General features: G+C 54.4%; 1 protein-coding gene across 6 annotated transcripts in view; it reads left to right on the top strand.

Moving 5' to 3' along the window:
* Nucleotides 1-17,365, top strand: part of NFATC2 (nuclear factor of activated T cells 2) — a 158,722-nt gene that overhangs the window by 131,076 nt on the left and 10,281 nt on the right. For 3 of the 6 annotated variants that reach the window (XM_043480067.1, XM_043480064.1, XM_043480062.1), the window contains exon 10: nt 15,738-15,825. The exons of the other annotated variants lie outside the window; for them this stretch is intronic. In XM_043480067.1, the coding sequence (XP_043336002.1) occupies nt 15,738-15,781 (44 nt within the window). In that variant the 3' untranslated portion in view covers nt 15,782-15,825. The remainder of the gene's footprint in view (nt 1-15,737; nt 15,826-17,365) is intronic. 6 annotated transcript variants of the gene reach the window in all.

The raw sequence follows: 17,365 nt of genomic DNA, 5'->3' as shown, positions 1-17,365 counted from the left end.
TTGCATTTGCTGTTTATTACGTATACCTTTCAGGTGTTTCTGTGTATTTTTTCTCTCCCGCTCAAGTTTAAGGCTCTGGGTGGTGAGGACCAATGTCTCTAACTTGTCTGTACCCCAGCTGCCCTTGGGCTGACTTTGCACACAGTAGGTAAGCCCCTCCCAGCATTTTCTAAAGTCCACTTTGTGTAGTCCAGCCCAGCCCCCTGCGCATAAGATATTCACCACATGTTTGTGGAACTGAATGAATATCCCAGAATGAAATGGAGATTATATACTGCCTGGGTCTTAAATGGCTTAAAACTATTCATCATAAAACCACAATGGTACTACTACTTTTTAATAATAATAGAAGCTAATATTTAGATATCACTTATTATATTCCAGGCACTCTTCTAAGACATCATTAACTCATTTAATCTTCACAACAGCCTCATGAGGCATGGACTATAATTATTCTTGCTTTATAAATGAAGAAACTAGTCCAGAGAGGTTACGTATCTGGCCCAAGATCACACAGCCAGTGAATAACTGAATAACAGTGAGTAAAGAATATAGATATTCTTTATCTAGTTTTTTTTGGAGGAAAGATGCCATACATTTCTTTGGGAGTTCAGGAGTACAAATAAAGTCCAGAGCAACTGCTAGCAAGGTGTGACAGCATATAAAATCTGGGGCGAGGACCTGTGCCCAAGTTCTAGAATCAGGTCTTATCGCTCCAGCTTTGGAACCAAGGGCTCTGAGCTTTGCAAAAGTCCTTTAAAAAGGTTTGAGAGATGAGGGGGAAGAACCACAGAACTGAAGTGGTAGATGTTTAATCAAATGCCTGTAAGCCTAAGATATCTGTCAGTCACCTTCCCAGGTGGCATAGTGGTAAAGAACCCGCCTGCCAATGCAGGAGTCCTGAAACACAGGTTCAGTCTCTGGATTGGGAAGATCCCCTGGAGGAGGACATGGCAGCCCACTCCAGTATTCTTGCCTGGAGAATCCCACGGAAAGCGGAGCCTGGTGGGCTGCAGTCCATGGGGTCACACAGAGTTCGACACAACTGAAGTGACTTAGCATGCACCCAGCTTCAACCTTCACAGCAGTATTTATGTTTATTGGGAGCAGTGGGGGCATCTCACTCACTTGGCATCGCAAGGCCAGCTTGGAGTTTGAGGCCCTGGGCGTCCCACTGGCCCTTGGTGGGGAGGCAGTGAGGGGCCCCATCCCTGTGGGGATGACACAGGGGGGCTCCAGCAGGCCCCCAGGCCCCTGCTCCCCCCGATGCCACGCTCTCCAGGCCTCCGACCGCCCCACGGACTTGACAGAGGTCGAGTCCAGAGAGTGGGCCGGGGCAGGCCTTCAAATATGTGCTGGCTTCGGGGCCTGCGAGAAAATCCACTGCTCGCCTCCAGCCGGCAGCGCTGCCCAGCGCTGGGCCATCCCGGGGTTGTTGTGACAGCAAAACCGAGTGCCATGGAAACGATTGTGCAACCGCAGGAGCGGGCTGGGCAACTGCTCTCCGCCGGGCCGGCGCAGCTTCGACCTGCCCTCCGTCCACACGGGGGCCTGCGGAGCTCGGCCGGGGCGCCCTCTGGACTCTGGAGCCCTCTTGTAGCAGAGACACCCACAGGCTCGCTCCCCCTTTTCATGGCCAACAGGCAGCCCTGCTGCCTCCCAGCGCCCGTCCTCCCGGAGGCGCGAGGCGGAGCGCGTGAGCTGGTGGCCGGGGACGCCCCTCAGTGGGCATCCGAGCTGGCCTGGGCCTTCCCTGTGTGAGCGGCGCCGTGTTTGCACCCAGGCCTGGCCGGGCTCTCCCTCCCCACCGGGGCTCCAGGCGTTTCTGGGGACAGAAGACAGAAACCAGCCCTGTGTTTTCCAGGCTGCCAGGCTTCTGAGAAATTCACGCCTCAGCCCAGAAACCCCTTCTCCCGCTCAGCCCTGGCCTCTTTCAGAGAAGAGGGTACCCGCCCCCCCACCCCCGCCCGCCTCCTGTTCTCCTCTGACGAGGGGGAAGGGTCTGGGGAAGGACTTCGGCCCCGGCTGTCTGCCACCCCAGCCCCTAGCTGTCTGATGTCAGAGTGCAGGTCATGGGGGTCACCTGGCCATGGGCTCTTGGCACCTGTCCATGGCTAGGACCACCCTGGGAAGCTTTCTAAATTCAAACTCTAAATCGCAGCCCTGGGGTACCAGGGTACTGGCTGCCTTGAGGGATCTGCTGGACTTTCAGGGGCCCGTCTGTTTGGCTGATGGCAGGGAAGCAGGAAGGAAAGGTGCTCAAATAGGGGTGACTGGTAGGACAAGGGCCCCCACCCCTGGGTGCCCCGAATTCCCATGGGGGCTCATTCAGGCCGATGGATCTCTCGGGGAGAAAGAGGATGGGATGTTTCCACGTAGACACTGGCACCTCCAGTTTCTGCGTTGGAAGGTTTGGCATATTCTGGCCTCAATTCTTGAAATACAGTCAGTTCTACTCCAGGCTTTTGCTGAGCACCTACTGCTACTTTGCAGCAGGCAGAGGATACATCGGGGGGCACTGCCTTGGTAACTCGCGTTGTGGTTTTAACGCGGCCACACGTCCAAAATCAGGCCTGCCGAGGGACAGCCCAAGGTCTGCAGTGGCCGCAGGAGAACCAAGCTGATCCAGCCAGGGCCTCCCTGGACCTCAACGGTTAACTCTGGTCATTTCAGGTCTGAACAAAAAGCTTCTGTCTTTACCATTAAACCAACGTTTACTGGCAAGGCAGGCAGGCAGGGCAGAGCGGTTCCAAGTCTGAGCCCTGGACTCCTGCCTGCATTTAAGTCCTGGCTCGGCTACCTGCGGGCCGTCACTCTGAGCAAGGCCCCTCAGCTGAGTTCTTGGTTTACTGAACTGCAAAATGGGAGTAATAATAATACCACCACCCACTCAGGGAGCCTTGTGAATGCTGACTGGTTAATGCATGTAGATTCCTTAGGCCAGGACCCCGCACCGAGCAAGCGCTCAGAAGGTGCCAGCTTAGAGGACGACTCCTCGACAGCTGAGGCCAGTTGACAGGTGCCGGGTGATTGAGGGCGGTCCCTGCCCGATGGATCTTACGGTCTAACGGGGAAGAGGGATAGTAAATACGACAGAAATGTGTTTCTGATGGTGAGACACGCCTTGAAGGAGAGACACAGACGCCGTGAGAGGAGACTTCGGACAGGGCCATCTGGGAGGGCCTCTCAGAGGAGGTGACCTTCCCTTGTCCCATGAGTGCCAGAAGCCCCTCCTCTGCTCCCCCACAGGCACGCCGCCGCTGTTCCCCGGGCTGCTTCTTGGGTCGGAGGCACACGGCAGTCTGTCTCCTCTTCCTTCTCGGTTTCGCTGCATTCCCGTCCCATCACCTCCTCCTCCTCTGCGTGTCTCCCACCGCCTCCCTCCTCTTCCGCGCGTCTCCCACTTCCTGTCCCTCCCATCCTTTAAATGCCAGACGGCCTTCATTAAATACACGTAAGATATAAAAAAATAATACAGGTAAATACTGTGTACCTACCCCAAGTATAAAGAAAAAGAGCATAACCATTATCTTTGTACTCTGCTGCCTTCTAAAATATTTTGTATTTGCATCAAGAGGAGTCTTTTTTAAAAACTTTTCTCTGATTTTCATTCTCACAGTGAACCTCTTTTTTTGGCTAAATTTTTTTATTAAAAAAATTTTAAATTGTAGTATCGTTCATTTACAATGTTGTGTTAGCTGCAGATATACAACAAAGTGATTTAATTATACACACACAGACATATATTCTATTATACACATATGTGTGTGTGTACTCAGTCAAGTCCAGCTCTTTGTGACCCATGGACTACAGCCCATCAGAGCCCTCTGACATGGGCTTCTCCAGGCAAGAACACTGGAGTGGGTTGCCATGTCCTCCTCCAGGGGACCTTCCCCGCCCAGGGGTTGAGCCCACGTCTCCTGCGCTGGCAGGAGGATTCTTTACCACTGTGCCACCTGGAAAGCCTATGATGTATATAGTTTGTTGAAGTAATTCTTCACTGTCAAACTCAATGCTCAGATTCTCCACTGCCTCATCAACGCCCTTTCCCCACGGTTTGTCTTGACCATTGCAATGTGTTTTCTGTCCCTCTCACTGTCCGGGTGCCCGTCATCTGCTCCCCTTGCTGTCCTTGCCTTGGAGAAACAGGCGGCTGGCACGCAGCATGCCCATCATCTGCTCCCCTTGCTGTCCTTGCCCTGGAGAAACAGGCGGCTGGCACGCAGCCTGGGTTTTGCTGGCTGCAGCTCCTGGGTCCCCTCGATTGTTGCTGCTCTGTCCTCGGCGTTTCCTGTAGATCAGCAGGGAAGCGAGCGCGGACCAGGCTGGGTCTGGCCCTGGGCGAGGCTCCCCCCTGAGCTGTGGGGTGCTCCTCCGTCAGACGGGCCTGGGTCTGCCGTCTCTCTCCTGCAGTGCCCATGTCCACGATGCTCCAAGCCTGGACTGAGCACAGAGGCTTTTCTTTTCACTATTTTTTTTTTTTTAAATGTTGAATTGGAGGATAATTGCTTTGCAATATTGTGTTGGCTTCCGCCAGACAATAGTGAGAATCAGCCCTAAGGACACACGTGTCCCGTCCCTCTTGAACTCCCCCCACGCGCCTCGTCCTAGGTGGTCACACACCACCAGGTTGCGCTCCCTGGAGCACAGAATTTTGAATGTTTTTTCTTCCCTCCCACCTTAGATTTACTGCTATCCGCACTCAATTTTGTGTTTGTCTCTTTGCTTTAAAAAAAATTAATTTCACCACTTCTCTGACTCTCTCAGCAAGATGTTGAGCTGCACAAGCCTTCATGCTCGTGAACTTTACATAAACGCAGTGGCGCTGCAACTGGTTTTCTGCAACTTGCTTTTTCCTTCAACATGACGTCTGCGGCATTCACAGGTGCTGGTTTTGCAGCTGCACTTCTTTCCTTTTCTCTGCCGTGTGGTCGTCCAGCGTAGAGCTCATCAATCCACTTACTGATTGTGGACGTTTGGTTGTTTCTGGTTTTTTGTTCCCCCCTCTATGCTGGTAGAAACAGTGCTTTCCAGAATGTCCTTTCTCTGCATACAGAAGAGTTTGTTGGGTTGTACTTACAAGTGGAATTGCTTGGTCACTGGGCGTACACTTCTGCCATGTAGTCGACAACACCAAAGTGTCTTCAGAAGCGGTTGTACCAGTTTATACTCCCATCAGCCTCAGAGAAGTCATTCCCTGGCTCCGCATCCTCCCACCGTTTGATACTGTACAATTACTCAAGTGTTTGCAAAACTCGTGTGGGTGAGATGCTATCTCTCCACGAACAGCAACTTGTAGTTACATTTATCTTTGAAAAGGTTTGCGCTTTCTGAGCATCGTTTGGGATGGTGCTACCGAAAATGTGTCACGGGACCGATAGCATCTGTGTGACTCGGGAGTGTGTCAGAAGTGCAAATTCTTGGGCCCCGCCCACCCCCAGACCTGCTGAGTCAGAAACACGAGTGTTGGGCCCAGCAGTCAGCACTTTTCCCAGCCTGCCATCGATTGTCAAGCTCCTCGAGCCGGAAGAACTGGTCTAGGAAGTCCCTTTCTCTCTGGATGACAGAAAGTGACGCTTCTGTATTGTCTTCCACTTACATCACGGTCTTAACCTTTCACACTTAAGTTTGTGATCCACCTGAATTCAATTGTTGTGCCCAAAACAAAGTAAGGTTCTCATTTCCTTGCTTTCTGTGTGGATGAGGGGTGGTCCCAGCTCATCCGTTGAGCAGCCCATCCTTTCCCTGCGGGCCTCTACCCCATTGGTGTTGTAAACAGCGTTTTCAAGTGAGTGCCGGCGCCTTCCTGGTGTCTCAGCTTTGCTCCATAGAGGAGTTTGTCCCCGGTGACAGTTCTTAATCACAGCTGCCTTGTAATAGTCTTGATTTCTGGTAGGTTTAGTCACCAGCTGGTCGTTCCCCAGTAAGTGTCTTTGGCTTTTCTGCAGACATGTTAAGAGGGTCAGCTTGTCAGGCTTGACAGAATGGCATTGAATCCTGATGTCAACTTTAGATGAAATTCTTCGTTCAAGTTGGGGAAATGGATGCGGTACAGGATTCTGTGGTTATGGGGTCCTTCTCACACCTGCTCAAGGGCATCTGTTAGAAGTAAGCGCGCGCCCTCTCGCAGGGGCTTGCTGTCATTCTGGCCCCTGGCCCTGCCATATGGGCTGCGCTGCACTTCACAAGCTCATCACCACGGTCCCCACACCCGCCTCCTCCCCTCGAAGCTCAGCGGCCCCAGGGGACGCGTCCCCAGGGTTGGGATGACGAGGGCTGTAGCTGGAAAGCTGACCCTCGTATCTTAAGTGTCTCCAGTTTCCTGAGGCTAGGCTGCTCTTAAAAACCCGCCTCCTGCTAAGGTCTTTTCATGGGCAGTTTGTAGCCACATCCCAGCTGGCATATGAAATGCGCTCCAAAGAGAGACGCTCACGAATGGAGAAACAGTTTCTCCTCCTCAAAGCTGGACAGAGTGGAAAACAAAGGTTGAGGGTCCCAGGTCCCACGGTCGTGTCTTAAGCCTGTTCGCGGCGGCGTCTCACATGCTGACTGCGTACAGAGCTCAGGGCGAGGTGCTCTGGGGGTCGTGGTCCGTGTGGGGCTCTGGAGCCAGGACTCCACCGGTCAGACAAGGAGCCCACGGGGGACAGAGAGAGCGGCCCACGGCTCAGAGCCGCCGGCTCTTCCCTAGGACAGCAAAACATGACTTCTCAGTTTCTCTTGGCATCTGCTCTGCAGAGACGGGTATTACAGCACCCCACGTTTGACCACGATGAAGTCAACACTGGGTCACCAATACTCAGAAGCCACAGTTTGTCCATTCGTTTGTTCCTTCTTTCATTCGTACATTCATCCAACAGCTGTTTATTGTTCACTGCTGGGGATGCTGCAGGGAATACATGCTGCTCTCCTTGAGCTCATGGTCTCAACCCCGATGATAACACGAGGTAGAACCAGTGCTATGACAAAAGGTGAGGCAGGGCCGAGGGGCATGGAGCATGGTGGAGGGGGGCCTGCTGTTCCAGAAGGGAAGCGTCCCAGAGGTGACGCGAGCACAGACCCTGCTGAGGGAGGCCTGCGGATATCTAAGGGAAGAGCATCCTTGGAGCGGGAACAGCAAGTGCAAGGGCCCTGGGGTAGGAGTACGCTTGGTGCGTCTGGAGTGTAGGAGGCAGGCTGGGACGGGGGTGCCGAGGACAGTGAGGAAGGGAAAGGCATCCTTCGACCTTAAAGGGATGGGAGGCCAAGTGGGATCCGTGGGTCACAGCAGTGGGTTGCTGCTGGCTGGTGAGAGTTCATCCAAATGGAATTCTTACAGAGGGCCAGCGGGCGTCCAGCTGTGGGTAGTTGCAGCCGGGCAGCCACTCATCTCTGTCACCTTCTGGGATCGCCTGATCTCGTCAGACGGGCCCCTGCCTGTGGAGACTGAGATGGAGACAGGGCACCTCCTATGCCGCCAGAGCCAAAGCCAGGACCAGAGTTCTGACACCACGGGGAGGCTCAGGTTCTCTCAGGTCTGGATACACAGGTCGGTGGTGGTTTTGTAGGGAGCGGGCTTCAGCTTCCCTCTTCTGCTGATTACTGCCAACAGAAGCAAGCGGGGATGGCGCTACTCACACCTGGGGGGCTGCCATCTCTCTCTGTTTTGGCTGCAGGGTTCTTCATTGCGGCTCGTGGGCATCTCCTGTTGTGGAGTATGGGCTCTAGAGCGCGTGGGCTCAGTAGTTGCGATACGCTGCCTTAGCTGCCCCATGGCACGCGGGATCTTAGTTCCTCGACCAGAGATCGAACTTGCATCCCCTGCCTTGGAAGGCAGATTCTTAACCCCTGGACCACCAGGGAAGTCCTGCCATCTCTCACTGAACCCCAGGCCTTGGCTGTACATTCAGTCTTAGGAATATCTAGCACCATCTCAGCTTTTAGATTTGTACCCCAGGCTTGGCCTTGTGGTCCCAAAGGGGCCAAGCCACTCTTTGATTAAATCTCATCCCCTAGATTAACTACAGTAAACATGCTATGTTGGTGCACTCTGTTTTCCTTGAATACTAGATGAGTGACTTCCACTGTGTAACCCTGATAAAAGCTGGGGTCTCCCAAGGACCAGTTTCTGCTCAGAGGTGCATTCAAAGAAGCAAGTTCTGACTGCCGGATGATAATTACAAAAGAATTCCCATCTCCAGTAGCTTGAGGCAGACTGGGTAGGTTTGAATTCTGACTTTGTGACTTAGCATCTGTATAAGCTCCGCATGACCCTTCTATCTTAATCTCTCCGTGCTTCAGTTTCATCACCTGTGAAATGGGGACAGTTAATACCTACTCTGTAGGATTACAGTGAGGATTAAATAATTATATGTGGAGTGCTTTGTAGAAAGTGTGATACAAATTTTAAAAACAATGGTAATTATTATTCTACTGCGTAAAATTATTATTCTACTCCCCTGCATTGAAAGGCAAATTCTTAACCCTGGGACCACCAGGGACGTCCTGCCATCTCTCACTTCAGAAGGTTTCACCTGCAGCTAACCAGAACAGCTGACCTCCAACCTTCCTATTAACTGGAGCTTCAGACCAGCCTCTGGAGGACATCAGAAACCAGAACTAACTGGGCAAAGTCTGGTTGAATCCAAACGTCAGGAGTTTGTGTTTCATTCGTTGACTCAGCTGTCTCGCCCTGAACATTTACTGAGCACCTACTGTGTGCCGGGCTCTCCTTGGTGCTGGGGTTATGGCAGTGAGAGGCAGACGAGGCCCCTGCTCACGGGGTGACGACAACCCACTGAGGGTTTGATGTTGCCATGTCTTGAGCTTCAAGATACAGGGTCCTTCTAGCCTGCGCCATGCTAACCCTCCTGGCCAACCAGGAGCCATCACCATGGTAACCATGTGCAAGGGAAGGGCAGGCTTCACCCTGGCCCAGCTAACGCTACGCTTCTGTGAACGCGGGCACGTGTCCCCGGAGGCTGGCTCGGCTCAGGGCACCTCCCCCGCCTCAGTGCTTGGCACCTTCTTGGCTGCCAGCCACCGACCTGCCCTCCTCCCAGTTAGCACCTCAGCTTCTTACTCGAAACTGGAGCCTCAGAAGTGCCATGTTTACTCATCCCGAGAGCTGAGGACAGTTTGGGACCAGGTGGAGCACTTTTCTCGTGGGCCGTGCGGTCTTGCTGTTAAGATGCTGGGGCTGCTGGGAGCTCAGCTTCCGGGGCCTCTGGCTTGCAGAAGGTTGGTGACTCAGAGGCCGCCGTGCGTGCCGCTGGCCCAGTCAGCCAGCGCACCGTGGAGGGCGGCCTGGGTGGGGGTGGGAGGGACCTCTCGGCAGGATGTGAAAATGCATCTCTGGGGGCCTGACCTCAGACCCACCCACGCTGCAAACTCAGAAGCGGCTTCCAAGGTGAAAGTGCTTTGGTGAGAGAAGGTGGCCTGGTCACCCATCAATTCAATCTGTTAACCAAATATTTTCTGTGAGGTAGACTAGTACACACTAACCACGTTCATGGGAACGGAGGCCATCACGGGGTTTTCTGTTAACTTGCGTTGCTCTGACTGTATGCATTGGCCAACATCTTTCTAAGAGGCACCTGTTTCACAGATGAGGAAACCGAGGTCCAAGACGTGAAACCAATGGGCTCCCATTCCATTGGTGAATGTGTGTGGGGGGCGCTCGCGACATGCTGGATGCTGTTTACAGCACCTGTGTCAACTCACTGATTCCCTCTAAAACTGGTAAAACTCCCTCTCGGATCAAGAACCAGCATCGCCCACTTTCTGCAGGGCAGGTGCAGAGTGGGTCAAGGCTTGCCTCGAGTCTGCGGCAGGGCCGAGCTGGCCGGCCTTGGGCCCCGGCAGCCTGGCTCCCCGCTGCATGCTTCCCTGCGGCTCTGTCCCGGGTGTAGGTCCCTGCCCGCCGCGCTCAGCCCCTGCACCAGGCCGGCCGTGGTCACCACCCTCCACACGTATGACCCCGCCAGACACAGAAAGGCCACACGGGTGAGGTCAGGGTGGGAGGGGTAGGGGCGCCTCTGGCCAGAGGAGCCGGGCCGCAGTCGAGGCTGGCTGTGCGCAGAGACGCTGGGTGCGTGGCAGGGAGGAGAGGCGGCTTCGCTGGGGTGTGTGTATGGCACTGGGGAGCACGCTGGGGCCGCGATCGCGCCTGCTTCTTGCTCACACCCTGCCCCGACTGTGACCCTGGGTGCCATGCTGGCGGACGCCCGCCCTGGGGGCACACTCAGAGGTGTCAGAGAGCAGTAGTCTTGGGCAGAGCAGCTGTTGCAACAGAATTCCAGAGACTGGAAAGGCCCACCTCCAAACAGCACCACACTGGGGGTCCTGGCTTCCCCATGGCGAGCCGGGGGACACAGCTGCGTCCCTAGCGCGGACTGTGCTGTCCCGAGCAAGGTGAAGGTTTGATCGCGGGGCCTGAGTCAGGAGTTAGGCTTCTGTTCGCGTGTCCTGGGAGAGCTGCGGTATCTGAGGGGCGCCCGCTGTGATGTCACACACACAGTTCTCGCCGGGCACTCCAGGAGGTCTGGGAGGTGCGGGCCGTCTGTGCCAGGCCCGGCCTGTGACTCTCGCTGGGAGAGGGGCAGGGTCGGGTCCCCCTTGGGCTGCCGGCATTCCCCTCCAGGCGGCCAGTGGCTCCGTGGCCTGGACGGGGCGGCTGGGGACCCGGGCCCAGGTGTGTCTCGCGGTCGCCCAGCCGCCCGGCGCTGCCTGTCACGGGGGCTCCACGGTGTGGGCTTGCCAGATGCATGTGGCGACAGCACTTGCTGGACGGACAGTGAGGGCCGTCAGTTCTCACACCAAGCTGGGCTGAGGGCCTCGAGAGGGAGACAGATGTGACTGAAAACTCTCGGGGGCCAATTTCAGGACCAAATGCCTAATCCTGAGGGAGCATGAAGTGGTCAGGATGCCTCCTTGGGGGAGGTGGGCTTAAGTCAGGCTTTGCAAACACATGGATAAATGTAAGGTGTCCTCCTTGTTGGGGGGGTGGGGGGTGTGGTCAGCTGGTCATGACACGTGTGGCAGGACACAGAACAATCTGGAAGGTGAATTGATGGATAAGGTGGAGATGAGACTAGGTGATTCAGCAAATAGCCAGTGAAGCCTTTCTGAGTAGCAGGAGCCGTGAGGCAGGCCTGCGGTTTTGGACTCTGTCTGAGAGGCCTCAGGGGACTTCTGTGCGCTTCTGTGACGCGAGGACCGCAGCTCAGGATGGTGCGGTCTCTTCTCGCCCCGCGTTCCCCTCTTCCCCACCGAGCCTGTCTGGCCCACCTCAGTCCCCTCTCCCACACAGGCAAGGCGAAGGAGACACGCACGCTCACAGAAACGCTTGGTTAATCCCTCTAACCTCCAAAGACAAAGCTGGCTTCCCAAACAATTAGGTATTTATTTTATCATCTCATTTGTGGTTGCAGGCTGAGCTGTGGGTTTGGATCACTCTCTCCCGAATCTCAACTGGATGGAGTAACAAGTGCTTCTCTTTTGCTTCTGTTTTTGTTTTAAAGGCAATGGCCCACGGTGCAATGCTTGCTTTGTGGCTGATGCCGCTCGGCAGAGCTCTGGGGCCAGGGCTGTGATGAGGTGGCAGGGGACGAGGCGGCGCGCGTGGTTTGTTCAGAATGCTTTCCTGCCTGTGGTTGCTGCCTTAGAAGCCGTGCGGTTGCTTGATAGGAGAGGTGCCTCTTTAGCTACATGTAATCGGAAGAAATTCTGCTGAGTTGGAGGAAAGGACGGGGCAGATGAGCTCAGCTTGGGTCTCAGGTTGATAGAGTTGGTTCCTCCCTGGTAGGCAGCGTGGCTGAGAGAAGCTTAGAGAAAGTTTCTCCCTAGATGGCAAGTTGATGTGTGATCATGGAAAAAGCGGGATATGGAGAAAATGGTAGCGCATTCTGTACTGGTTGGGAGGGACCCTAGAGTTTCCATGACAAAATCATTAAACTGAACGTTCCTAAGACCAGTCTGCCTCGAGAATCCCATGGACAGAGGAGCCTGGCAGGCTACAGTCCGTGGGGTCGCAGAGTCGGACACAACTTAACGACGAAGTCACCACCACCACCAAGACCAGTCTGGGCTTCCCTGGTGGCCCAGTGATGAAGAACCCACCTGCCAATGCAGAAGACATGGCTTCAATCCCTGGGTTGGAAAGATCCCTGGAGAAGGAATTAGCAACCCACTCTGGTATTCTTGCCTGGGAACTTCCCTGGACAGAGGAGCCTGGAGGCCTACAGTCCCTGGGGTCGCAGAGTTGGACACGACTCACGTGACTCAGCCGCCACAAACAGCAGCCTACCTCCTCCGACGCAGAGGTATACGGGACTTCCCACTGAATGCCATGCCCTTCAGAGGTGCGCCTGTGCTCTCAGGAGGCTGGAAGCTTGTTGTAGAACTTGTCAGGGTGACAGACTGAGTTTGTGTTTTGTCTGCTGACACCTTGCACTTTTGTGTTAATTATCTGTGATAATCAGTGAACCACTCCTAACCCATATCCTAAATCCACGAGACCAGCAGGACAATTCACTGATTCATGCTGAGGACTGGAAAAATGCCCCATCACCCTATTGGTCCTCAGCGGTAGCCTCACAGGTTCCGGGGCCAGAGGCCTCTTTCCCCGAGTCTGGGCCGGTTTCTAGCTGTCACCGAGGGGGCGTGTCATAAATGCTGCCTTCTCTCCCAGTGGCCACGGTACTAACCGCTGACTAGTGGCGTGAACTTCATCTTTAGACATGTAGGGAAACAGCTGTGTTCTTGGTTACTGGGGAGGACGGACTGGGCTGATCTGTCTCCCTCCACAGCTTTTTCTCGTCCTTCCGTCTTTCTTCTTTACGGTCTGTATGGCTGAGCTGATAAACAGCTGCCTGTGACTGAGGCAGCTCCGTCATCTCCACCCTCACAGCAGTGTCTCCCAGGAGGCGTTCTGATCCTCGCTGCGTGGGAGACGGAGGCTCAGGCAGAGGTTGTGAGACTTCGCGTCACACTGCTACAGAACTGCATTTTCACCCCGTCCCCAGGGCAGCCCGATGATCTCACGCGTGTGAAAAGTCCTGATCTAGGACTAGCACCCACGGAGCCGGGACGGTTCCTGGATGGCCCACTCCATCCTTCTCTGCCTCAGTAACCTGACCTGAGAAGTGGGCATCAGAGCCCCAGCCCCAGAGATAACTGAGGAGGAAGGAAGGGGCGCGGGCAGCCCCCTGCAAAGTGGGGGGGGGGGGTTGTGGTCAAGGTCTTGGCTGAATTGAAACAGGCCCTACCTCTGGCTCCTGGTGCCTGCCTTACACCAATAAGCAGACGATCCAAGGTGAAAATTCATAACTGAGCAGGAAGCTGCACCTCAAAAGTCTGCAATCAAACCAATCAGTGTGATGCTTTATGAACTCTCTCAACCCCTGTCAGGGGGACAGGGCATGGAGCTGGAGCACCCCTGGGCTCCCGGGGGACCCGCCACTGGTGCGGGGGTTTCACCTTGATTCAAAAGTGCGGCTCCAAGGGTGTGACCTTGGACATGTACATGGTACCTGATCCCCGCTAAATGCAACTTGAACAGGTAGCTGTTGTTTAGTCGCTCAGTTCAGTTGCTCAGTCATGTCCAACTCTTTGCAACCCCATGAACCACAGCACGCCAGGCCTCCCTGTCCGTCACAAACTCCCGGAGTTCACCCAAACCCATGTCCATCGAGTTGGTGATGCCATCCAACCATCTCATCCTTTGTCATCCCCTTCTCCTCCTGCCCCCAATCCTTGCCAGCATCAGGGTCTTTTCCAGTGAGTCAGCTCTTCGCATGAGGTGGCCAGAGTATTGGAGTTTCAGCTTCAACATCAGTCCTTCCAGTGAACACCCAGGACTGATCTCCTTTAGGATGGACTGGTTGTGTCCAATTCTTTTGCGACCCCATGTACTGTAGCTCACCAGGCTCCTCTGTCCATGGGATTCTCCAGGCAAGGATACTGGAGTGGGTTACCATTTCCTTCTCTAGGAATCTTCCCGACCCAGGGATGAAACCCGTGTCTCCTGCATTGGCAGGTGGATTCTTTACAGCTGGGCCACCAGGGAAGCCCACTTGAATGGATGGATAAAGTGCACACATCTCGGCCATGTTAGCACCTTGGAGCCGCTTTTTCCCAGGAGCAACCACTAAGGCCACTTGTGCCTGAAGTGCCAGCAGGACCAGCTGCAGCTGGGGGGAGGGCCAGGAGCCCCGCACAGAGGCACAAGGAAGGGGGAGGGCCAGTGCCGGGGGCCAGACGAGGTGGGGGAGGCTGTTAGTTTCTGGGTAGACTTTGAGGGTAGATCCAGGAGCATCTGCCATGGAGAGGATGTGGGCTGTGACCAAGATTGACCTGAACGACCGGAAGGAGGGCGGGTATGTTTCCTACGATGGAAGGAGTGGAGTGGGGTGCTGGGGGCGATGATGGTGACGATCGGGAGTTGGGTTTTGACTGTGAAGTTTTGAATGCCTCATGGGCAGTCTGATATCTAAGTCTGACGTTCAGGGGTGAGGTCTGGGCTGAAAACAGTCCTTTGGTCATTTTAGGGCCCTGAGCCGGGAATGGTCAGACAGCTCTCTGCCTTGGATTTGAAACCAGCCAGTGTGTAGCAGTAGAGAGAAAAGATATGGTGAGGGAGCCGCCTGTGGGCTTTTCCACTCCAGGAGAGGGCCTGAAACGCATGGTCCAAACTGTGTTCACAGCCACTGCGGAGGAGGAGAGGGCAGATGAGCAGCAGCCCGTGCCTCACCCAGCCAGTCCCAATCAGACCAGCCCTGCCTGGAGCCCATCACGTGGGCATCCAGGCCGGGAACTGCAGACGAGATCTCACTATTGTGTGTCCTCTGCCTTGCAGATGAGCATTCAGGGCGCTCATGCCTTTTTGAGAGACTATCCTGGTTTACCTAAGGATGAAATAAGGCTGCATCTAGAGAAAGGCGAGGTCATTCCCTGCAAGAAACTAATCCCAGAAAATACTTCTGAATCAAGCACTCAAAACGCACTCTGGTCTTCTAACTCAGCCACTTTCAAGAGGAATTGAGAAAACTGGTGCTTTGAAAGCTGTAGGCATGCTATAGCTACAGAGCGGGGTTATTTAAAATGGAGTGAGCATGTGATATAATTGAATGCCTGTAAGATACATAGCTGTCCTCTCCTCGCTGAGCACCTTCAGCTGGGCAGGGGCTATAAAAATAGTAACTTGTCAACCAGACAAAAACAGGAAGAGAGTGTACAATTATAAGAATTTGCATGCCCACTGAGGTTGTCTCTCTCTTGCGGAGGAAGCAGGGGTCAAATGTAGCATAGACAGAAAAGCCTGAAGGAGGCTGGTTACATTTTGAGTAGCTGCATCATCAGATTCTGATTTTCTGATCTGCTAGTGTTATTTTATCTCTTTGGTTGGCCATGATTTGAGTCTGCATGGCATACCAGCAGTACAGTCCTTTTGTCTTGCTTTAGAGAAAAAAAACAAACTACCATTATCTTTGCTGATCAACTTTGATTTCAGAGATCCCTGTTTCTTTGTATAAAGTCCCTCATCGCAGTGATACTACCCTGGTTTGGGGTGAATTCTGGCACCATACAGAATTGGGGCTTAAACTATGGCCAGAGGGTTGAGTTCTATTCTGGGTTCTCAGAGGCGCTGGGTCAACAGCTACTCATTACATGGATAATATTATCATGAGTTGGAAGCGTAATAGAGGTTGAAGGTGATTTTTTTTCTTCTCAAAAATGGTTTTGCAAATCTTTTTCAGAGCTGATAGACACACACCTTAGCTGGATACAAAACATATTATGAAACAGAATGACTGTGATCTTTGATCCGAGAAATCAAAGTTAAAGGTAATTGATATCTTCTGCCTTTCCTTTTGTTTTCCAGCTGTGTGTTTCCTTAACTTGATTTTTTTTTTTAATTAAAGGAAGACTCTACCACCTGAAAGCCCTCTCATTTTCCAACATTTCCTACTCGAGGGCTAGACCCCACCACCCCCAGGGGACATAGCTGAGCTTCTCGGAGGCCGGGGCGTAGGGGGTGGCTCCGAGGTGTGGGGTGCCTGCATGCTCTCCCAGGGGACCCAGCACCCTCTTCCAGGGCGGAGGCGGCAGAGCCGGGCCCAGCCTTCGGGGGCTCTGCTCCCACCCTGCGCCGGCTCCCTGGCGGCTCTGTACGCTGTGCTCAATGCCCAGGGAGGGAAGGTGTTCTCCGGCAGTGGCGGGGCGTCCCACGCTGGGGAATGCGAGGGGGGCAGGTAGATCAGAAGCCTCTGGAAGAGCCCAGTACTTGGGTCCTCTCCAATCTTGATGTCGTCAACGCAAAGCTCCACCTCCCCCCAGGGGCCTTCTTACCTGCTTTGGAAGGGGTTAACCCACCACTCGACTTCTGGATGTGACACCCGGCTCTGGAAGTAGGCTGGAGCTGGGTGTGGCTTTCCCCCTGGGCTCAGGGGGGCCCTCATCAACCCTGGGCTCTGGGCCTGTGCAGAGGAGCCCAGGTGACTGCATGGGAGCAGGCGGCCCTGGGGGGGGAGAGCCGCCCGGGACGGCGCCTTCGCCTGCCTGTGCCTCAGCTGCTGTCATTTACTGCCCGGCAGGTGCTTAGACTCAGGCAGGCATGCCGTACCAGCACACGGGGAGCACTTGCCAGAGGCCAGCCAGTGCCAGTATTTCTGGCTCATCAGCCTCTTGCCGTTCTACTGGGCCGTGACTTTTTAAATACATTATTGACCAGAGACGTATTACAGCCACAGGCATTAGTTTCTGTAGAAATCTTGTGGTCAACGATGTGTTAATTGTCCATTTGTCGGTGAAAGTGGGTTCACTCCATCACAGGCCAGACCCAGAGGCCTCGGTAGCAGCACACGTCCCATGGTGAAAACCCAGTGAAAATGACCATCCGATGTCACCTCTGTCAGCACACACAGCGGAGCTGACATCCCAAGCCCTGTTTCCCAGAGGACAGTGCCCGCCAAGATGCACCAACACTTCCCAACAGCAGCAGGAGCCTTAGCAGGGGGAGGGTTTCCCCAGCACATTCCCCACCAGGGACTCTCAAACACCATCGACAGTGAGAAGGCAGCATTAACACCAGTCACCCTTGCCTGGATGCCCAGCGGGAACCAGGAGTCCCATCCGTGAAGTCTGGGCCCCCCTGGCATCCGGGGGCCAGGATGACAAAAATGCAGCTCAATGATCAGTGTTCAGACTCGGCCAGTTGTCAAAGAGCCTCTTGAATGTGCTTCTTCCCTCCCTGATGTTAGAACTTGGCAATGCTTGTGACCTCGCAGGGGCCTGGGAACGCTGGCAGGCTGCCTTTGCTCTGCATGGCCTCAGAGGGGACTTACCATCACGTAACTCTTCAGACCCCACCCACGGCTTTGGGCTA

This window comes from Cervus canadensis, chromosome 10, assembly GCF_019320065.1.
Source record: "Cervus canadensis isolate Bull #8, Minnesota chromosome 10, ASM1932006v1, whole genome shotgun sequence".
Classification (NCBI taxonomy): Eukaryota; Metazoa; Chordata; class Mammalia; order Artiodactyla; family Cervidae; genus Cervus; species Cervus canadensis.
Note: the sequence above shows the minus strand (reverse complement) of the source record. Positions and strands in the feature narration are given on the sequence as shown.